The sequence below is a fragment of the Citrus sinensis genome, chromosome 4 (assembly GCF_022201045.2).
Source record: "Citrus sinensis cultivar Valencia sweet orange chromosome 4, DVS_A1.0, whole genome shotgun sequence".
NCBI lineage: Eukaryota > Viridiplantae > Streptophyta > Magnoliopsida > Sapindales > Rutaceae > Citrus > Citrus sinensis.
Genome location: NC_068559.1, coordinates 12870067 through 12894023, shown reverse-complemented (window position 1 = coordinate 12894023; position 23957 = coordinate 12870067). Strand labels below are relative to the sequence as shown.

The following is a 23957-nucleotide window of genomic DNA, read 5'->3' as shown; positions in this document are numbered from 1 at the left end:
CATCCACTTCTTCAGACTATTCTTCCTCTTTTCCTCCTTTAGACACTCACACAGATTCCCAACGAAATGTCGTGTCCAAACCCTTTGTCCCTTCACCAATTACCTCATCTGGCCACCTAGAACCTCCCAAACCTTTTGAATCAATCCTCAACTAGCAAACCCAAAATGCCAGAGCACAAAATGATACTTTGTTGAATATCAACTCCAAAGTTGAGAGCATCAGTTTACGAACTGAACAACTTGAGACAAAAGTTGACTCCATCTATGCACAGATGCAGCAGATCCATCAAAATCTCCAGTCCCGAATTACCCAACTCGATTCTGAACTACGAGCTATGCTTGGCCAGCGCTATTATGGCCCAGAATTTGACCAAAAGGAGAAGGAGATCAGACGCTTAAAAGCTGAACTTGATCAGATTGAATCTGAAAAACAAAGACCTACCCTTTTTACCACCTCACCTCCTATCCCTTCCATAGGTCCACCTTATCATCCTTTTGCCTCTATGCTTTCCCCCATTCGACAGTATGATCCTTCCAAGTTATTTGGCATGACCCATACTCTTTTTAGAGACAATCCCTTACCACCACTACCTAAACCTAAACCAAAGCCTAAACCTCAACCGCGACCTGTCACATTTCATCCACCATCCATTACCATCCCTGGCCAACACTCTCCTGGTCATACTCCGGCATCGCCACCAGTACCTCCACCACCAACTGAATCCCAACCACCTTCTCAATCCAAAGATAAACAAACAATGCACCAGTTTAGTGCCCATACAGTCGACCACTCTTCTACTACAGATGACCAAACTTCTGATTCAAATCTAGCTGTTTCTGATAACCATACTGAGACTGACACAGAATCTTCAGTATCCACTAGTGATTCTGAAAAGTCCAATGTTGATATCACCAGAATCTTGATGGCCCAACCTGATCACCCTCCTCAAGGCCAAACCTCCCATACAGAACCGTACGTCCATATTCCCTCAGAAGTTGAAGAAGAGATGCCTGAATCTTCTACAACCAATCAACCTCCTCCAGCTCAAGCCCAAACCAATCCACCCAGTCAAAAATCTTCCAATGGCCCATGGTTCACATTTGATGATCTTCCATCTCATAAATGGCGTGATCGTCTTAATGAAATGTCTGCCTGGATTGACCTTCAAATGCTACGTCCAGGAGCCACAACTCAATCAGTCCTTAGAGAGTTTGCTACTCGTTTTACGGGTGCTCTAAGAGATTGGTTTGATTCTTTAGGCAACTACAGACAATTGCAGTTTGTTCAATTATCAGAAGTCTCAAGTGCCCTTGCGGTTATCCATGACCAATTCCTTGGAGACCCCTCTGCAGTCTTTGAAGCTACACGACGAGACTAGCTCAACATGAAATGTTGTTCCCTTAATGCTAAGGATCTTGACTTCCATTACAAGCGGATGTCTTTGCTATTTTATAAGCTTAATGGAGTCAATGAACCGACATTAAAGCATGTCTTTCTAGCCTCTCTTCCAGATGAACTCCAACCCAACATCCAGCGACAACTCACAGCATCCAATCTTTCCCTTGACAAGATCTCTCTTGGCAAAATCTTCCAGCTTGCCAAAACTTATCTCGATAAACTCTGCGAACAGAAGCAGTTTTTCAAAGAACTGTTGAAAGACAAAGAGCCATTTCGGAATGCTTGCAAAAAGCCTTATTTGCAGATCAAATGCAAAAAGAAAAAGGATTGTGATTGCAATCCTAAAAAGAAAAGGCATTTTCAGAAATTCAGAAATCCAGAATTTTCATCCAGACCTCGTCAATCCAGAAAGCCTTACAGATTCTTCCGAAAGAAGTCATCTTCTTCTAGAGACTTTAAACGGAGAAAATCAAGCAGATGTTTCATCTGCAAAAAGAAAGGCTATTATGCCAAAGACTGTCCCAACAAGTGAGAAAAATCTATTCGCTTAGTTGAGCATCTCCAAGCCACTACAGATTACTCTCCAGAAAAGGATGAACTGGAATTCTATTTCTCTGAACAAGATGAACCCAATGATGAAACAGTGTTCGTACTGCAGAACTCCTCTGATGATTCAGACAGTGATCAGTCCCAAGTCATTTTCCACCAACAATTACTGTCCCTTGACACTTCTATTCCTATACCATCCATCAAGCTCCAAATCTTGCCCTCAAAGTTCCAAAGGCTCATTCCAGCAATTGGTCTCATAGACACTGGTGCCCAACGCAGCATGTTAAACCCACATATTCTTCCACCAGAATACTGGACAGAATATGAAGAACATTTCAAAGTTGTCAATGGCAAACTCTTCACCACCCCTTTGATTACCAAAAAACCCATTGATATCCAAATCTTCCCAAATTGTGTCATTTGGACCAAGGTTATCGGTTCAACCCTTCCTAATAAGGATCTCTTATTAGGCTTTGACATCCTTCACCAGATCAAACACCTTCAAATCTTTCCCACTGAAATTCGAGTCAAGTCCATGTTCAAACCTTTCACAGACATTCTGAAACTCTACAATCTGTCTGAAACCCCCCAGTCCTACCAGGATATTTCCACCAAACTTTTGAGTTTCTGTCCAGAGTCCCATTCTGAGTTCACCCATCCAAACCCATTGTGGAAAAATAAGTCTTTCTTTATTAAGTTACCTTTCAAACTCAATGAAGACATTAACCCAACCAAAGCTACTCACCCAGGAATGAGTCCTTCTGATTTACTCCTAGCCCAACAAGAATGTTCCCAATAGTTATGGAATTATGTTATCGGCCCAGAAAAGCACCATTGCTACCGAAAATATTGAATTCCTTGGTATGATCATAAAATATGGCCATTATTAGCCCGGAAAGCATATTGCCCAAGAATTGCTTCATTTTCCAGATCAGCAACTTTCTAAAAAGCAAGTTCAACAGTTTCTAAGCATCATCAATTACATCAGAGACTTCATCCCACATGTGGATCGCTACACTCATCACCTTTCGACTTTATTGAAAAAAAGCCCCCATAATGGAGTGCTGACCACACAAATGCTGTCACTACTCTCAAGCAAATTGCGCAAAATCCGCCTTCTTTAAAGTTGATTACTGATGGCAAGCGCATATTGCAGACAGACGCAAGTGATGACTCATGGGGTGCCATCCTCCTTGAAGACATCAATGGAAAAGAACACTTTATCGCTTACGCTAGCGGACAATTTTCTGACACACAGAAGCATTACCATAGCGTGTTCAAAGAAATCTTAGCGGTAAAGAATGGCATCAAAAAGTTTGAGTATCATCTGATTGGACACCATTTTCTCATCTGTATGGACAGTTCAGCCTTCCCAAATATTCTTAATTTCAAAGGCAAAACTGTTCCCGAAAAAATGTTACTCAGATTAAAAGATTGGTTTTCCAAATATGACTTTTCGGTCAAGCATATAAAGGGATCCCAAAACCTCATCCCTAATATGCTATCCAGACTCTCAAAACCAGAAAAACCTCTCACCCCGTTTTCCACTACATTCCACTTTCCGATCATCTCCATGGCTACATCATTACCCCCAGAAGCTCTCACCAAGAAAAATTTTCCCTTTAACAAAAAATTTTCCTCTGTTTATGCCATCCAAGAATTTGCAAAGAAAGCTCTTTTTCGTTTCTTCATGAAAGCCTACCTTGTCACAGAACCTTTTCCATTTTCCTCCTTCCATCTAGAAAATTTGTTCCTTACAGGTTTAACCCTTGATCCATCCAAAGAAACCACTGAAGATGTGTTATGGTACATCTGGTGCCTAACAGTCCTTTATGCCACTAAGTTGGTCCTACCAATTACTCCCACTTTGGAACATCTCCTTAATCCCGACAAAGCCAGCTCTCTTACCTGGACATTACTTGAATGGTTCTCCCCCATACCATGGTGGAGAAAGAAGCTGCAACAACTGTCAGAAATTTACAATCTTGAACGTATGCCTACCTCAGAAGCACAAATGTTTACCTCAATCTTTATCATTCACAGGCCATACTTCCAACATCCAGACACAAAACTCTTTTGGACACAAGACCAGGTATATGAATGGTTCACTGCACCACATCTAGCTGTCATTGAAAATGAAATCCAATCCACCCTGCACAACTACCTTTGTCAATTAAACCACCAACCTCCGCCCCACAAAGATATCTTCCACACCTTCTTAGGTCCACAACATGACCTCATCATGATCCCTACTCCATCTGCCATTTTCAAACCAAAGTCCACAGGAATCATCATCAAAGAAGAAAAACCAGACTACACCGACTTTCTTTACCAAGACTCACAAGACCCCTGGGAAGCATTTCTTCCTTTAAGTCAACATCTTCAACAGTTTCCCCAGCCATCCATGCATGAACCCAGATCATCATCTCAACCATCACAACCGTCCAAAGTTGACAAGGCCACTCAAATGCCTAGTCCTAAGTCCCAGTCATCACCCTCCAAACTAGGAAGCCGAAAAGATTCTCCTTATCCACCTAGCCGTGGTCCCCACTATAAGCATCCAAAGCTCTCCAAAACCTTTTTCCCACCAACCCCTTGTGATAATCCCTATGAAACAGAAAGCTCATCAGAAGACGACTACATGAATCTTCACTCTTCATAAAGTAGTTTGTCTTGTTGTAATCATTATGTCTTGTATAATTATTAAAATTTGCTTTTACTTTAAGCTTTTGCTTTTATCAAAGTCATGCTTTAATTATTAAAGCACACTTTGTCACTTTGTAATAATTAAAGTTGTGTCATGATGTATCTTTTACTTTTCCTTTTGTAAAAGATAAGGGTCCTGTCCTATCTTCTCTGAGAATTCTCCTATATAAAGGATTCTCCCCTTGCTTGTAAGATATAGAAGTTTGAAGCAATGAACTCTCGTGTGTTTTTATCACTATGAATCTCTAAACCTCTCTCCTCTCTCTGCAAATGAAGCTCTCTAGAGAAAGAAAAAGAATAACGAATTAAATTTGTTCATTTTGAAACTTAAGGAAGTATGCTCTGCACTTGCCTCTAGCAAGGATCCTGTGCATCAGAAAACTTATGATGATTTCTTATCTGGTTTGGTACCTTGTTTTAGACTAAAAGAAAGTCTGCTTTGGGTTATATAACCCGGGATAAAAAATTATTTAAAAAGTTTTTCTGATTCCCCATTTGAGTATATCGACGGGAAACCGATGACGTAAATTCCAGAGGTGATCCTGAATAGGCACTAGTCTGGTCTGCACTGTCGGATAACAAGTCACGTACTTTCATATGGTATCAGAGCACACGTATTATTCTATTCTTTACTGACATCCTATCATCAAAGAGAGTGCAGAGAAAAGTTTAAAAGGATTCTCTAGGAGAACGTGTAAATCTATAAGACATACCACACGACTTTAGAGAGCAATTAAGCATTACATATTCAGATATGCTTCTACATATTCATTTATTGATTCTTGGTGGCAAACATGAATGCTCTTGGATTGTTATAGGTGATAGTTTATTATTCTAACAAGTGGCATCATAGTCTATTCATGTTGAATCATTAAGAATTGAATATATTTTCAATTAACGGTTAGGGTATTGGTGTTCTGGAATTTCACAATTATGTTATTATTGAGTTTAAGAACAATTGTGGTTTTTTTTATGACTAAAATTGGGTATTTGGAAATTTGAGTCAAGGCCAGCGGCAGCCATTGCCACCACTGGCATCATCATTGCCACACAGCAACAGTATGGCCGACACCTAGGCAACTGCTAGCAACACCTTATGACGTGCTTGTTGGTGTTTCTCATAAAACCGCAGTGTGTCATTGCTGACGGCGTTGAGGCAGCAAACCGCAACACCAAAATTGTAAAAGATTGGCCATCATGCAGCTGTTGGTTTTACTGGTAGGTAGCCATAACCTAGTATAGAGAAGAAAATCCCTATGAAGCAGAACAAAAAAAAAAAAAAAGAAAAGCACTAGCAAAGTGTAGCCAAGCAAGCAAGCTACGGTAAATCAGTTAGAAACGGTGGCCATTAAGTAAGGAGCATGAAGATAAAAGAAAAAAATAGGGTTTGGGTTGGTTTAAGATCCGAGTCAATTTGACTTGACCAATTAATGGCTGATCGGTTAACAATTGACTGTTGACCATTGACTTAGACCCTGAATTTTTTAAGGGCATTTTTGGTATAATTTTAAATTAAAATATTGTTATGGTTATATATATTTTGAGATGTATTAATTGAATCAACATATCGCCAAAGTGGCATCCCTTGTGAAAATTAATTTATTCTACGGTACAAATTATCGAGTATATATGATTTCTGTGAATAACGATTGGCCCAAAGGAAGGAGTATGCATGTGGTAATAAATGCGTAATGATCATTCAATTTTACATGTGAACAATAAATTGGCCAAAAGAAAGATTTATTGTTTGAAATGTTCTTATTATTAGTGTTTACTTACTTAATATTATGTCCAAAAATGAAATATTGATGGAGTGTCCGGTATCTTGAGATAGGGTTTACCTTTGTTTGATTTTAATTTTGTTTTACGACTATATGAGCTTGTTTTGTTTCTTTATTATTCTTTAATTCAGTATGACTCCTATTAATATTATTGCTAATATTAACGCCGACATCAATTCTATTCCTATGGTAAATGCCTCTAAGTTTAAGTCATGGTAAGAGAACCTCTTAATATTTCTTACAGTCATGAATGTTATTGTTGAAAGATGAAACAAAACGCTTAAGGACATGATAAGGAGTAGATTTGTCATAGCACTGAAGACTACAACATATATCCTTAATAGAATTCCAACTAAAGCTATTGTCAAAACCCCCTATGAGCCTTGGATGGGCAAAAAAGCTTAGACTAAAACACTTGCATGTTTGGGGATGTATAGCTAAGGCAACACCTTATAGGCATAATGAAAAGAAATTGGACTCAACGATGGTAAGTTGCTATTTTATTGGATACTCTAAAAGATCGAGGGGGTACAAGTTTTATAATCCAATGAATAAATCAATTTTGGAGTTAGGAAATGCCCTGTTCTTTGAGGATGTAGAGTTTGCGGGGGAAGATACAGTTAAGAACTTTGTCTTTAAAGAGGCATATTTGATATTCTCACAAGTGTTATTGGCATTGATCAGGATCTTGTTCCCGGCCTTGTTTCATACAGAATAGATCACGATAATGTTGGAGAACTCCCTTTACAAGAAATTATTTCAGATGAACAAACTCCACCACTGAAAAACCTATGCCATTTAGGTGATTAACTAGAGAAAGAAAGAGTTCAGATTAGATAGTGATCTACAAAGTATGTCAGTGTAAACCCCACGACTGCGAATCTATTTAATAAGGGATTACCACTCAAAATGTTTCAAAAGTACACTGCTCGTACGGGTGTTGTATCATTAAAAGATATTTCATTTTAGTAAGAGCTTGTGATTTTATATGCTCTTTTATTATAGACATTTTTTTAAATTATTTCAGTTACGGATATTTAAGGTTATTTTCTGCAAAAATTAGGTTTTGGTTTATTTACACTGATTTTTGTATTATTTGATCTCACTAAGGTTTAAGGTGGACCAATTAGAAACAAGGATATTAAGATCACATTGCATAAATTTTCCATGCTATACGTCTATATTATTATCCATGTCATTTAGTTGTATTGGCATAGTGACCATTGATAGGTCGAGTTACGGTAGTTCTAACAAAGGAAACATTAATCCTATGTTAGTATGATTGATGACCCAATTGGTTATAAATATATTTCGATAATGAAAGTAAGGTTGACATCATATAATTATTCTTGCAAAGCATGATTATAAGGTTACATGTATAGCCCAAGTGAGAGATAGGTTTGATCCTTAATCTAGCATTGTTGTATCCTTAATCTAGCATTGCTGTATCCTTAATTGACGCAAGGCTTATATATGAATAATTATGTGTTGCCAACAGTCATACAATGTTAAGCCTAATTAAAAGTGATTTTGTGCATATGAATACTCCTACGTGACAAATTTATTATAGTACATATTTATGGTGACTAGTGTCGATCTCATGAAGAGGTAGATTTAATCATGTGTAGAGTTAATTTTCAAAGTTCATTTGTGAATTGGTTGGATGTGATTTTTTAGCAGTATTTAAATAAAGAAGATAGCAAGAATAAATTAAAGTTAGAACAATTCAAATGAAGCGCTTTAGTCTATAAATTCACATTTAACATTTCACCATAGGCTTAATATTCTTTTTTAATTCCAATTAATTTATCAGAGAGGTATCAAGAAATATGCTATCAAGCACTCATTGTGCTTGATATATTGTGCCAAGTGATAATAATTCCATTATCGACAATGTGGCAAGATGTCCACTAAGTAAATTAGAAACATTCTCTATCAAGGAACTTGGAGCTGTCTAGTTCTTTGTTCTCTTGAATAGTTTCCTTTCCCATAACTAGGCATATAGACAACAAATTTAGAAGGTAACTCCCTCACTAATCATACTTTAGCTTCAACTAACCAACGAATGTCAAGAAGGATGTTATTTCTCATAAGCAGTTGTAAGCGTTCGGATCAAGCTTTGTAAATTATGAGGGGTGCATGTTGAGGGAGAGAGGGAAATCACTTGTAAAGTTTTACAAGAATTGTATTCTTATCCATCCCTTAGCTGGAGAATGTCAATTATTATAAGAAACAGATAGAACGGACTTTAATCATCACTGAGTGCCCTTATTCGCCACATCGTCCTTTTATTGAGTTTACCTTAAGTTCTAATTGGATTTTATAGGTACCCACTTCTATTTCCTTAAGTTGTCTTTCCAATTCTTCAAGATCGGATACTAACACTAGTGGTCATAGATCCCAAACAAGTGTGATTTACAAAGAGTATGCCACTTAGGTGACACTTTACACGTAGAAGTTGATTAAGGTTGTTGAAGAGCATCTCTCTCATTGAGGTACTCATTATATATAGGACAAATGGTGAGAGAGAATACAATTGTTAAATAAACATACTTTAGCAGGGAATAAATAATTTCAATTAACAATGAAGTAGTAAATCAAAATGACAAAGAGTTAGGGCGCTAAAAAGAAATGGAAAACGTTTCAGTCCAATTTTGGTGGGTTATCCAAATTTATTTCGGTGTTTTCTTCATATGGTTGGTACTCTAGATATGGCTTTAATCTTTTACCATCAACTTTAAAAATGACACCATTATTTGGATCTTTAATTTCAATGGCTCCCTGTGGAAAAAGAGTGCGAACAATAAATGGACTAGACCATCGATAGCATAACTTACTGAGAATAGATGCAAGTAAGAATTGAATAAAAACACTTTCTAACCTGCTCTGATACCAGTCAGTGCAACCTCTACCACCCAGAGGGGAGTCACTCCTTAGCTACTGAATAGGATGAACTGAGGTTGGAACGTTGGAATTCACAGCCTAAAACTTTCTGATGCACAAGATCCTACAAAGAGACGAGTGTAGAGCATACTCGTTACAGGATCGAAATGAACTATTATGAGAGTCTGTTGTTTTTTAAGGAGAATAGAGGAAAAAGAAGAAGTTTAGAATGCCATATTATCAAAATGATAAATCTTAATTGAGTTCTTCAAACGAGTTCTTATTACAAACTGGAATGATTTCCCCTTATATAGAAGAGCTCTTGGAGAAATGATAAGACATGACCCTTACCCTTTTGTAAAAGTAAAAACATAATTATGAAAGGGATAGGACAGGACCCCTATCTTCCTTTTCGTAAAGAGAAAGCAAACACTACCACAAATAATATGATTATAAAAGAAAAGTAAAAGTAATCTTTTAGAAAAAGTAGATGCTTTGCTTTTGTCAAAAGCAAAAGCAATTATAATAAGCAAACAAAAACTACTTAAAGAGGCTGAAAACACGAGATTCCAGATAAGATTATTAGTGGCTATGAGAGGGTGACAGGTTGTCAACATCGCTATCAACATCTGTGAAAGGTTCTTTCCACCAAGGCAAATTGGCATAGTATTGACAAGTTGGTGAATCTGTCGGTGGAACTGAATTGGTTAAAGGTGCACCAGTTGTTTCTATAGGATTTAGGATTGAGGTGAATTCTTCCCAAGGATCCTGGGAATCTGTTGGTATAGTCTAGTCTTTCTTCCTTAATCAATATTCCAGTGGATGGAGAATTACTAGGTGAGGGTATTTTAGCAGTGGGAATGACCATAAGTTCATGATGTGGGACCGAGGGAGGTATGTTGAATGTCGGTTGGTGTGGGCTAAATATGGTTTAGTTCAAGAAGGTAGTTCTTCAAAGTAGAGACAAGGTTAGGGTTGTGTGTTAGGGGAAAACTATGAGGGACGATTTTCCACTCATAAGCTTGGTCCTGTGTCCAGAAGAGTTTGGTGATAGGATGTTGGAAGTAAGGACGATGGATAATAAAAACTGAGGTGAATTGTTCACCTTCTTAATTAGGGACAAAATTGAGGTGATGGTGGTTTATGATAAGGCTGAGTTGTTTTCTCCACCAGGAGAGAGGAGAGAATCATTCAAAGAAAGTCCATAATAAGGAATGAGCTTGAGTTGGATCGGTGAGATGTCTGAATGTTGCCTGTACAGGAAAAACAAGTTTAGTGGCATATAACACAGTGAGGCACCATAAGTACCTCAGTTCATCTTCTGTGATGTCTCTAGAGGGATCAATGGTGAGTCCTGTGAGAAAAATGTGATCAGGGTGAAAACTAGGAAAACCAGATGACTGAGTATGATATATATTCATGAAGTAGGGAAAAACAAACTTCTTAGCAAAGTCCTGGATTTGATAGGGATTGGAAAAACTGAGATTGCATGGAAAAGACTTTTTTGTAAGGGCTGAGTTTGGTAGAGAAGAAGTCATGAAGATTACTGGTACTGTAACAGAGGAGGAAATGAGAGTAAGAGGAGCTGACGAAGGAGGTCTAGATAACAGGTCAGGAATGAGATTTTGGGCTCCCTTGATATGTTGTACTGAAAAATCATATTTGGAGAACCATGTCTTAAGACGGAGAAGATGTTTGTCTGGTAGTGTCTTATTTTTTAAATTAATAATTTTCAGAAAAGAGGAGTTATCTAATCTGACAATAAAATTATGCTAATGAGATGAAATTCAAACTTTTGAATTCCATATTTTACGGTTAAGATCTCTTTGAATTGACCACTGGCATGAGCACAGTAAGATTCTTTTCCATCAAGCTTTTCCAAAAGTACTACTTCCCAGTATTCATCACTTGCATCTGTTTGGAGAATGCGTTGTCTTTCAGTGGGAATCTTCAATGGAAGTGGATGTTGAGTAATCTTCTTCAGGTGTTGAATTGCAGCAGTCTGAGAAGGACCCCATGGTGGGGTAGATTGCTTAAGCATTCTTGACAACTGGCTGGTGTGGTAGATTGCTTAAGCATTCTTGACATGAGGGAAAAAATCCTGAAGATAATTTACAATGCCTAGAAACTGGTAAATTTGTTTTCTAGACAAGTGTTCATCAGGAAAATGGACAAGTTCTTGAGCTATGTGTGGACTAGGGCGGTAATGAGCATTTTTAAGATGCTCTTCTTGTCAGAAAGCATAATGCCATGTGACTCTACTATCTTGAGAAAGTGGGAAAGTAGATCTTGGTGGGAGTCATGGTCTTTAGAATATAGGAGCACATCATCTATATAGATAAGTGCATGGTGGAGAGATCATGGCTTTTTGAAAAAGTGAAGGTGCTACTTTGAGACCGAATTGCATTACTTTCCACTGGTAGTGAGCATTTGGAATGCAAAAGGCAGTTTTATAACGGTCAACAGGATGAATTCCTAATTGCCAGAAGCCAGCTTTAAGGTCAAATTTGGAAAAGACCTTGGCATTACGAATATGAACAAACAAAGACTGAATTTTTGGCAAAGGGAATTTATCATCACCGAGGAAACAGTTGAGAGGCTGGTAATCTATGACAAGACGGTTTTTGCCTCAGACTATTTCATACCGTTTTTCCACACAGAAGGCTTGACAAGCCTAATCTGAATTTGTAGGCTCAATGAGCCCTTGTTGAACCAATTGAGAGCATTCTTGCTGGGCTAGTTTAAGATCAGATGGTGTTATACCAGGATGGGTAGCTTTGGTAGGATTGATGTCTTCGTTAAGCTTGAAGGGAAGCTTAATGAAGAAGCTTTCATTTTTCCACAACGGAGATGGATGTGAAAATTGACTATGACTTTCAGGACAAAAAGGAAGAAACCGATTTTTGAATGAGCCCTATGAAGGAGGAGAGTTGGAGATGGAGAACAATCTTAGGACATCAGTGTATGGTTGAAACATTTGTTTGTACCGAATCCCAGAGGCTATAATATGAAGGTTATTAATCAGGTGAAGTATGTCAAATCTGATTAAAAGATCCTTAGTAGGTAAATTGGATCCAACAATTTTGATCCAAAGGACACGGTTAGGAAAGAACTGAATACCAACTGGTTTTTTGGTAATTAAGTTTGTCTAGAATAATTCTCCATTGGCTGCCCAGAAATATTCTTTGTGCTTTTCCCAAAAATGAGATGGGAGGATGGATGGGTTAAGCATACTTTTTTGTGCTCCAGTGTCAATAAATGCATTGACAGAAATTGGTTTGTAAAATTTTTCAGGCAAAAGATGGATTTTGATTGAAGGAATTGGTATGACTGGCTAGGTTGTTTGGATCTGTTGCATTGTTTGGATTATTGAAACACTTTCTGGGTCGGAGTGGTCTTCTGTAAGAACAAAAGCAGTTTGTTCATTATATTCTTCTTGTTCTGAATAAAAAGATTCAATATCATCATTGTCTGAGAGCATCGAAGAACTTTGAAGATGTTCAATGAGACGAATTGATTTAAAAGGGCAGTTTGGACAATTTCTTGCAAAATGCCCTTTCTTCTTATAGATGAAACAATGGTTGCTTTTGGATTTTGAGGATTGGGTAGGATCTTTTTTTCTAAAAAGCGATAGGGTTTTTTGGGTCTAGATGAAATTCAGTTTTTCTTGTATGGGTGTCGGTATTTCTGGAAATGAGATTTTTTCTTTGTCGAACAGGTGCAATCTTTATCACTTTTGAACTTGATGGAGAGATTAGGTTTTTTGCAAGCACTTTTGAATGCCTGGTTGTTTTCCATTAGATCTTTGAAAAATGCTTTTTGTTCACAGAGCTTTTCTAAACAATTTACAGCCTGTTGATAGATTTTTCCCAAAGAAAGGTTGGCAATATCCAGTTGATGAATAATGAATTGTCTCTATAATTATGGCTGGATCTCTTTGGGAAGAGATGCTACAAAAACGTGCTTTAACGAAGGATCATTAAAGCCACTAAGCTTGTAGTACATCGTAGACATCCTTTTATAGTGGAAGTCAAATCTTTTATTTGCAGAGAACAACACTTCATTTGGTGGAATTCTCGTCGTGTCTGTTCATTTGTAGCAGTGACCTCTCCAAAGAATTGTTTATAAATGATACCAAGAACTTGAGGAATTCAGCTTGGACCAATTGAAGTTGTCTGTATTGGCCAAGACTTTCAAACCAATCTCTTAGGGATCCAGTAAATTGAGACTGTTTGAGATGTTGTTCCAATTCTGAGCATCTGAACATCTATCCATGCTGAAAATTCTTGGAATCGAACAGGCCATTTGAGTTTTGGGATATCATCAAAAGAAAACCATGGGCCATTAGGATTATCATAGGAAGATGTAGTGGGGTTGGTATCTGATTCTGCTTCTTCAACAATCGGTGTTGTTGGAGGAGGAGATGAAGGAGATGGATCATTGGACCCTGTAGAGGGTTGAACCATTAGCAATTTAGAGATATCCGCCAAATCTGCTTCAGAGTCTGATACGAAATCCCACAATGAAACTTTGAAACTCACACTTAAATTGTAGTTTCAACTTCCCAAGAAAGTTCTAAATAGATTTATGACAAACAAAACCTTGACCCAATGCTTAAGAAAAAGCATGAACCAAAGGTATGGAGAATGATATTGACGCCACACTCAAGAAATAGATGAGAAGGTGAGTGATAAGTCTAAATTTGGAATGCCACAAGAATGCAAATTCTTAATAAGTTCACTAGTTCTCAAAAGAACCAAAGAAAGAATAATCTTTCAAATTCAAATAACATTAATCTCTTAATTGTCATACATAGCAAGGTTGCTGAGTTTAAATAGGCTAAAAGAAACCCAAGATCCTAAAAATACAAATGGAAACATTGGAACAACCCTCCAAGTATAGGTTTGTCAAAGGGTGCTTTAAAAGCCTTCACCAACCCACCATTATTAATGTTAGCATTGAAAAACATAATGCTAGCTCACCATCATCAATGGTAGACTTACCTAACACATTGATAAACTTGACACAAAACAAATAAATGAAGTTGAATAATCAAAGGAGTCGTTTGAATTCCCAAGCCTGAACAAGCTGTAATAAATTGATCATAACTCCTTCTAGAGAAACTCCAAATCTGGTTCTGTAAAATGCATTGGAAAGCTAACTTAATTATCTTTCCAATGGTATATAGTTTGAACATTAATTCTAGCTCAATCAATAGCCGATTTATTCCGAATTTGCCCTTTCTGCATTTGATCCAAATTGTGTATGTGGCTGCCCAATAGCTTGAATAATGCCCACAATGCCTTGTCTTCTCTCCAACCCAATTCATGATGTCTTGCATCTTGAATTGCATTTTTTTCAATCCATATTTTCTCAATTAATCCATTTAATGCAACTTGCATCTTTTTGGCTCTAGCTCTTGTAATTAGGCCTCCATGAATGTGCAAAGGATCACTGGAAGCTTTAATGGTATTCCCTTGATGGTTCTCATCATTCCCCCTCTCTTAAAAAGGATTCGTCCTCGAATCTTCACCTACATCGAAAGGAGAAAAATTAGAAATATTAAAAGTAGCACTTATATTATACTCACCAGGAAGATCCAATTTGTAGGCATTCTCATTGATCCGTGCAACCACTTGAAATGGACCATCTCCCCTTGGAAGCAACTTAGAACGCCTTTGTGCTGGGAACCTCTCCTTTCTCATATGCACCCACACCCAATCTCCAGGCTGAAAAACCACTTGCTTACGTCCTTTGTTGGCTTGAGTAGCATATTGTTCAGTTCTCTTTTCTATGTGTTGTCGTGTTCTCTCATGCAATTGCTAGACAAATTCAGCAATAGTAAAAGTAATAAATCCAAATGAGTTAATGGATTAAAACCATATACAATCTCAAATGGTGAAAATTTAATAGCGGAATGGACAGTTCTATTGTAAGCAAATTCAACATGTGGCAAACATTCTTCCCAAGTTTTCAAGTTCTTTTGAATAATGGCACGCAACAAAGTAGTTCTATTTACAACCTCAGTTTGTCCATCAGTTTGTGGATGACAAGTAGTAGAAAACAAAAGTTTAGTACCCAACTTACCCCACAAAGTTTTTCAAACGTAGTTCAAGAACTTAGCATCTCAATCTGAAACTATGCTCCATGGTACTCCATGCAATCTGACTATTTCCTTGAAAAATAAATTAGCTATGTTTGTTGCATCAGTTTTGTGACATAGAATGAAATGTGCCATCTTTGAAAACCTATCAACAACAAAAAAATAGAATCCTTTCCCCTTTTTGACCTAGGTAAACCCAAAACAAAGTCCATAGAAATATCAACCCAAGGTTCACCAGGTATGGGTAGAGGGTTATACAATCCATGGGGTAAAACTCTAGACTTAACATGTTTACAAGTGATACACTTCTCACATATTCTTTCAACATCACGTTTCATATGTGGCTAAAAGAAGTGTTCTTTTAAAATGTCCCATTAAACCTTCCCCATGAGCTTCACGCACAAGCAATTCATGCAAATAACTATTAGGCACACACAATTTATTTTCTCTAAATAAGAACCCATCATGCTTATAGAACTTACCGAATGAAACTTTCTCACAAGCATTAAACACATTAGCAAAATCAGGATCATTAACATATAATTCTTTAATGTACTCAAATCCTAACAACTTTGCATTTAATGTAGAGATAAGTGCATATCTTCTAGATAATGCATCAGCCACCACATTCTCCTTACCTTGTTTGTATTTGATCACATAGGGAAATGGCTCAATAAATTCAACCCATTTGGCATGTCTCTTACGCAACTTACCTTGCCCTTTCAAATGCTTCAAGGACTCGTGATCAGTGTGTATAACAAACTCTTTAGGTAGAAGATAGTGTTGCCAAGTTTCTAATGCTCTCACTAATGCATACATCTCCTTGTCATATGTAGGATAGTTTAGGGCTGCTCCACTCAATTTCTCACTAAAATAAGCAATTGGACGCCCTTCTTGCATCAAAACAGCTCCAATACCTATACCTAAAGCATCACACTCAATTTCAAAAGTTTTAGCAAAATCGGGTAAAACGAGTAATGGTATAGAAACCAATTTCTCCTTAATTAGATTAAATGCCCTTTCTTGTTCACTACCCCACTTAAATCCCACATGTTTCTTCACAATTTCAGTCAATGGTGCAGCAAGGGTGCTAAAATCTTTCACAAATCTTCTATAAAAACTAGCCAAACCATGAAAACTTCTTACCTCACTTACTCTTTTAGGTGTAGGCCACTCTTTAATAGCCTTTACCTTCTCTTCATCAACCTCAATTGCTTTAGCACTTACAACATAACCAAGAAAAACAATTTGATTTCTACAAAAGGAACACTTCTTCAAATTAGCATATAATTTTTCCTTCCTTAAAACAGTCAATACACTTTGCAAATGTTCAATGTGTTCATCTAAGCCTTTGCTATAGACCAATAAAAGCACGGAAAACATGGTTCATTAACCTCATAAAAGTGCTAGGTGCATTAGATAACCCAAATGGCATCACTAACCACTCATATAAACCATATTTTGTTTTAAAGGCAGTTTTCCACTCATCTCCCTCTCTAATCCAAATTTGATGATATCCACTTTTAAGATCAATTTTACTAAACACACAAGAACCATGCAATTTATCACGCATGTCATCAAGTCTAGGAACAGGATGTCGATACTTTACAGTGATTTTATTAATTGCACGACAGTCAACGCACATCCTCCATGTGCCATCCTTTTTGGGCACTAGTAAAACTAGTACCGCATATGGACTCATGCTCTCCCTCGCATATCCCTTTGCCAAGAGTTCTTCAAATTGCCTTTGAAGCTCCTTTGTCTCCTCAGGGTTACTTCTATATGCGGGTCTATTAGGAATGGTAGCTCCAGGGACTAAGTCTATTTGATGCTCAATTCTCCTAATAGGCAAACCATTAGGGACTTCATTTGGAAACACATCATCAAAGCCCTGCAAAAGAGTCACAATAGCACTAGGCAAAGAAAAGTTAAGCTCATTAGTATGTAAACAAGCCTCTTTGCACAAAAGTACAATGATAGGCTGTTTTGAAAAGAAAGCCCTCTTAACCTCGCTCTCTTTTGCAAACAAGTTCACTTGCTGTCTCTCTTTTCTCTCAACAATATTTTTTCTATCTTTTCACTTGTTTTTCTCTCAATCTCTCTTTCTTTTGTACTCTCATTTTCTTTTTTTGTATCACTGTCTTTTTGTATTGACATTTGATCCTCATACACTTGCCTAGGTGTTAATGGTGCAAGAGTGATTTGTTTTTTATTCATTACAAAAGAATATCTATTTAAGTAACCATTATGTGTCACACGCCTATCATATTGCCAAGGTCGCCCCAAAAGAATGTGTCCAGCATGCATGGGTACTACATCACATTAGAGATGGCAAAAGTCCGGGTCGGATCCGGGTTTGGGGCTGTCTGGGACCGACCCGGATGTCACACGTAGCTACCCGGACCCGCACCGTGCCCAAAATTTTTCTATGCGGGACGAGCACATGCCTGGCACGGGTTTTTTTCTGGGTTTTCTCTACCCGAATTTGAGTGATGACGAACAATCTTCTCTGAGCTTAACATTAACAGATTTGGATCCTTGCAAATAAAAGAAGGCTTCATGCTCAATTCGTTAATAAGAAACCCATCAACTTCCTTATTTTCTGAACAGAAATAGGCATACGGAAAGGTTGCTTTTAAATGCAGAACAAACACCATCCTTTGTCAAACCAAAACTCATATAAGCTTCCAACTTCTATTCCCAAAGTTCTTTACCCATTACTGCCATAGAACGAATGGCTAAAAGAAATAGCAATTTTGATATATTTTATAAAAATTAAAAATATAAAACAAAAATATAAATATAAAAGTAAAACAATAATAAAGCAAAATCACAACAGCTGCAACAGCCGCAATTTAAACACTTCCAGGATCATTCATGCTTCTAAACACTTCCAGCATCCAGGAAAATAATTAAGCATATATTGAAAGCAATTCATCATTTTTTTTGAAAAAACAGCCTAAAAAAAATTACCTCGTGGGTCATGGCTGTCATGGCGGGGTTGCAGCTGATATGGTGACAAAACAATGGAGTGAGAGTGTGAGACCAGCTATGGTGGCGGACATCGTCGCGTGGTGGCTGCTGTTGAGAAACTGACCAAACAGTGAAGAGCTCTTTAATGGACTGACGACTGTGCTTTGCAGCTCGTGGAGGGAGAGGCGCAGTCAACTGTCAATACTGCATCGCCATCGGTGAAGATGGGTGGTGGCTATTGGTGGAGAGACGGAGGGACGAGGTGCCGATTCTGAGACTTGTCGCGAATTCACGATTTACGGTTGGCCGGTTGGGTTTGAGGGAAATTGGGCAAAGGAAAATGAAATTTTCATCTTAATATTTTCCTTTTTTTTTACTTAATAAAAAAGTGGGCACGGGTCCGGGTTCCGGGTTCTTGGTGTTGTGACCGGACCCGTGCTCGGAAACAGCCGGGCATTGATAATCAATGCCTGGATCTGATTTTTTCATTCATCCGATCCAGGTAAAACCCGGACCGCATGCGCCGGGTCCGGTCCGGATCTGGTCTGGGCGGGCTTTTCTACCATCTCTACATCACATAGAACTTCATCCTTGTATCTCCCAATAGAGAATGAAACCAGCACATGTTTATTTACTTTAACTTCCCCACAATCATTCAGCCATTGTAGCTTATATGGCCTAAGATGTTTCAAAGTTTTCAAATTCAATTTTTCAACTAAACTAGTGCTAGCCACATTAGTACAACTTCTACCATCAATTATCATACCTTATCTTTGATGTGGCATCTAGTATGAAAGATGTTATCACGTTGTACCTCTGCATCTTCTTTTACTTGCACGTTGAGAGCACGCCTAACAACCATCAATTTACCATCAACAGGATACTCTACACCATCATTAGCATCCTCCAAAGGTGGCATAGGATCATCATCTAATTCACTCTCGGTTTCAACATCTCCATCATCCCTCAAGATCATTACTCTCTTATTTGGGCATTGAGATGCAATATGACCTGTCCCCAAATATTTAAAACACTTAATATCTCTATTTCTAGATTGTTGGGAATCAGATTTACCTTTGCTTTGGTTGCCTCCCTCTTTATGATCCTTGAATGGCTCAATCTTAGGCTTTGAAATAGCCTTTTCATCTTTGCTCCATTTTGACTTCCATGAGGAAGATGAACCCAAATTGGTTCTAGTGGAACCTTTCTTTTTCAGTTGTCATTCCACTTTCATGGCCATGTGAACCATGTCTTCCAACTCAACATAGTGCTGCAAGTCAACCACATTAGCAATATCTTGATTTAAACCATGTAAAAATCTTGCCATAGTGGCCTCTCGTTCTTCTTCAATGTTGGCTCGAATCATGATTATTTCCATCTCCTTGTGGTAATCTTCCATACTTCTGGAACCGTGTGTAAGACTTTGAAGCCTTTGGTGCAGCTCCCTTTAATAATGACTAGGAATAAATCTCCTCCTCATGATGGGCTTCATCTCCTCCCAAGTGTTTATAGGCCTTTCACGATTTCTTCTCCTTTTCAAAACAAATTGATCCCACCAAATAATAGCATAATCAGTAAATTCAACAGCAGCTAGTTTTACATTTTTCTCCTCAGAGTAATTGTGGCAATCAAATACTAGCTCCACCTTTTTTTCCCACTCCAAATAAACTTCCGAATCATTTTTACCTTGAAAAGAATTTTTAGTTTGATACTCCCCAAATCATGATCTATACGTCTTGCCCTTCTATCATCTCTTCCATGCATGTCAATAGTGGCCTGGTCATCAAAATTATCTAAGTCATCACCATCTTCTTCTCCCATGGCAGCACGCCCTTGATTACCTCTTACATTAGGAGCTATTGGTTGTTGCCCCCTTTGTAGATTGGCTATGACAGTGTCTTGCCTCTCCAATTTGTCATGGATCTCTCCAAACATCAGATTCATGCGCTCAAATTGTTGTTGCATGGCCTTGAGCATAATTGATTGGTCTATAGCGTCTTGATCTTTTGACATATTTGTTATCGGAAAAGAATGTTAGCAAAAAGACCTCACAACACTCCCTCACGTGTTTCACTCAATTTGATGTCACTTAACTCTCGTGTTTAACATACAAATTGGCTTTTCCCCTCTAACGATCTCACAAACTTTTGCCTTTTACCACACTTAATTCTCTCTTTCAGTTCTTTATTGAACTAAATAAACACAATCAAGAAAAAAAAAAACAAGTGGCACACCAAATATGACAATCCAGCACACTAACAAAGAAAAGAAATTAAGAGAACACAAAGGATGAAAAGGAAATTGAAGAAAGGAAAGCAAGCAAGCGAAGCAACACAATTGATATTGTGAGTAAACAATGTCAAGGAAAATGAATAACTAAAATTCAATGTGATGAAAGTAGAAATACTTGAATCCTTTTGTAATCTTTTTTTTTTTGTACGTTTTTTTTTCTCTTCTTTTTTTTTTTTTTTTGATAATCAAAATAAATAAGACATTCAAACCTGATTAGAAACTAGCTCTGATACCAAATGATACGAAATCCCATAATGAAACTTTGAAACTCACACTTAAATTGTAGTATCAACTTCCCAAGAAAGTTCTAAACAGATTTATGACAAACAAAACCTTGACCCAATGCTTAAGAAAAGCATAAACCAAAGGTATAGAGAATGATATTGACGCCACACTCAAGAAATAGATGAGAAGGTGAGTGATAAGTCTAAATTTGGAACGCCACAAGAATGCAAATTCTTGATAAGTTCACTAGTTCTCAAAAGAACTAAAGAAAGAATAATCTTTCAAATTCAAATAACATTAATCTCTTAATTGTCATACATAGCAAGGTTACTGAATTTAAATAGGCTAAAAGAAACCCAAGATCCTAAAAATACAAATGGAAACATTGGAACAACCCTCCAAGTATAGGTTTGTCAAAGGGTGCTTTAAAAGCCTTTACCAACCCACCATTATTAATGTTAGCATTGACAAACATAATGCTAGCCCACCATCATCAATGGTAGACTTACCTAACACATTGATAAACTTGACACAAAACAAATAAATGAAGTTGAATAATCAAAGGAGTCGTTTGAATTCCCAAGCCTGAACAAGCTGTAATAAATTGATCATAACCCCTTCTAGAGAACTCCAAATCCAGCTCTATAAAATGCATTGGAAAGCTAACTTAATTATATTTCCAACAGTATATAGCTTGCACATTAATTATGGCTCAATCATTACCAGATTTATTCCGAATTTGCCCTTTTTGCATTTGATCCAAATTGTGTATTTGGCTGCCCAATAGCTTGAATAATGCCCACAATGCCTTGTCTTCTCTCTAAGCCCAATTCATGATGTCTTGCATCTTGAATTGCATTTTTTCAATCCATATTTTCTCAATTAATCCATTTAATACAGCTTGCATCTTTTTGGCTCTAGCTCTTGCAATTGGGCCTCCATGAATGTGCAAAGGATCACTTGAAGCTTTAATGGTATTCCCTTGATGGTTCTCATTAGAGTCTGAAGAAAAAGGGGATTCTTTTGAGAATTCTTTAGAGGACTCTTGATCAGAAGAAGTATCTTCTGATTCAGATGAATGGGAGCAAGCTTGGGTCGAATACTGATGTAAGGGTGTTTTATCTTTTGGTTTAGGTTCAAGAGTTGATTTTGACGAAAATTGTGGATATGGGATAGTTGGTGGTTTTTGGTAGACTGGTGGTGATTATGTTGTCTCTGGTTTTGGTGGGTTTGGGTTTTTACTTCGGTGGAGCCAGAGTTGGAGTTTGTTTGGATAAAGTATGGGACAGTCCAAAAATTTTAGCATAATCTACTGGCTGCCTAGAGGAAGATGGTGTATAAAACAATTGATAGGTATTGAAGGTTGGTGTATGGAGAGGGAGAGTAGGAGGTTTTGCAAATAAGGAAGGTTGTTGCTTATCTGCATCTATTCTGGCTAGTTCAGCTTTTAGTCTTCTGATCTCCGCTTCTTTTTGGTTGAATCCTGGACCCCAGTATCTATTTTGGATCATCATCCAAAGTTCTGAATCAAGCTGAGAAACTTGATTTTGGAGATTGAGATATATTTGTTCAAGTTGAGCTGTGATTTTATCAACTTTGGTGTCCGTCTGTTTGACCTGAGATGCAACCTTTTCAATTGTCATCAAGGGTCTGGAAAGCCGAATTTTGTGCTCTGGCATTCTGGGTTTGCCAATTTAAGACGACTTCAAAAGGTCTTGGTTCTTCAAGTTGGCCAGTGGGAGTTACTGGAGACTGAACAAAAGGTTTAGTGACAACTTTTGTCTAAGGATCTATTTGTTTTTCCAAAAGTGGAAACTGTTCTTGGTACGATCTGGATGAAAACATCATGCAAGACTTGATTGGTGATGGTTGCATACTAGGTTGATTAGCCTCTTGTCTGCATGTTTTTTGTTGATACTCTTATCGGATGAGCCTTAAGCCTTTTTTATAGATCGACAAAGGAGTTGTATTGTCTGGGTCATCTGGAGGCAAAGGAGGCCTTTGTTGGCATGGTTCCATCCTATGACTTTTTTTTTTTCGATGCCTGGGCTGTCTGTTAAAGTCATCATCATCTTCTTCTTCAAGGCATTGACAGCCTGGATCACACATATGGGACCCTGGAACATCCCATAAAAAAATGGCCATTAATCTTATCCGGGTAAATCGGATAACCATCAGAGGCAAATCCATGGATGGGAATGTTTTCATGGGCTGTAAGAACAGCCGTAATCATGGAAGAGTAAGAGAAGGAGTTTCTGGGTGGTGTTTGTTCAGTAGGTGGCTAAAAAGTCATCTGAACTGTTCCATCAGCTCTTTTTTCAAAGAGAGCATCAGAGGTTTGAACAAGTTGGGAATTCTGGTGAAATTTTTCATAATTGGATAGCCACTCAAGAGGCATGAGCTTAAGAAGCTCTTGCTTTTGGATTTGTCTTGGAATCTAAACTATAGAAGGGACGGTTTCTGAATCAACAAGGATCATTAAGGCATTAGATGAGGTTTGTGGTGTAGGAAGATCAAGTGCATGGTTTTATAGTCGGTACACCAGCTGGTGGTGTTCAGCTCCTTGAAGCTGGATCTGAACCTTTAAGGTTGTGGGTAAATTAGGATCATCTAGAGAGAGATTGAAATTTGGGTAAAAAGTTAAAAGAACACTTCCTGCATGTAGGGTAGTCAGGACAGTGCCAATGACTGCATGTTGGTACTCTTTGAATTGGATGTTGAGCAGTGCTAGCCGAGCAGTGACTGGTAATCCCTTTCTGCCATGAAGAATGAGAATTAATCGGACTCCACCAAGATCGAGGTGAGTATATCCTTCCCTTTTCCGTTGGGAAACAAGATCTGTTGGAATCTCCAAAGTGACATACTGTTCAGATTGTGTTGCCTGAAGAGCACATTGATCCAATTGAGATGACTGGACATATTCCTTAGGAGCAGGTCTTTTAGTTGAAATCAAGGTTCTAATACTCTGGGTATAGAAGATTCACTGATCTGAGCTGAATCAGGGAAACAAGGTTTTCTATTTTGGAGGCTAGGTGTTTAGTACAAG

General features: G+C 37.8%; 1 protein-coding gene across 1 annotated transcript; it reads left to right on the top strand.

The window, feature by feature from the left end:
- Window positions 1-272: 272 nt before the first annotated feature.
- LOC107178799 (pollen-specific leucine-rich repeat extensin-like protein 2) lies at window positions 273-1379 on the top strand. The gene is made up of 2 exons (XM_015534400.1): window positions 273-1068; window positions 1261-1379. The coding sequence occupies exons 1-2, from the start codon at window positions 273-275 to the stop codon at window positions 1377-1379; spliced, it is 915 nt and encodes a 304-aa protein (XP_015389886.1).
- The last annotated feature ends 22578 nt before the right edge of the window (window positions 1380-23957 follow it).

What these genes read in the sequence shown, in the direction of transcription:
- LOC107178799 (XM_015534400.1), top strand. Translation starts at nt 273, where the DNA reads ATGCAGCAGATCCATCAAAATCTCCAGTCCCGAATTACCCAACTCGAT. An exon ending in AGCCCAAACCAATCCACCCA is followed by an intron (nt 1,069 to 1,260) that starts GTCAAAAATCTT and finishes TTGATTCTTTAG; the next exon opens with GCAACTACAGACAATTGCAG.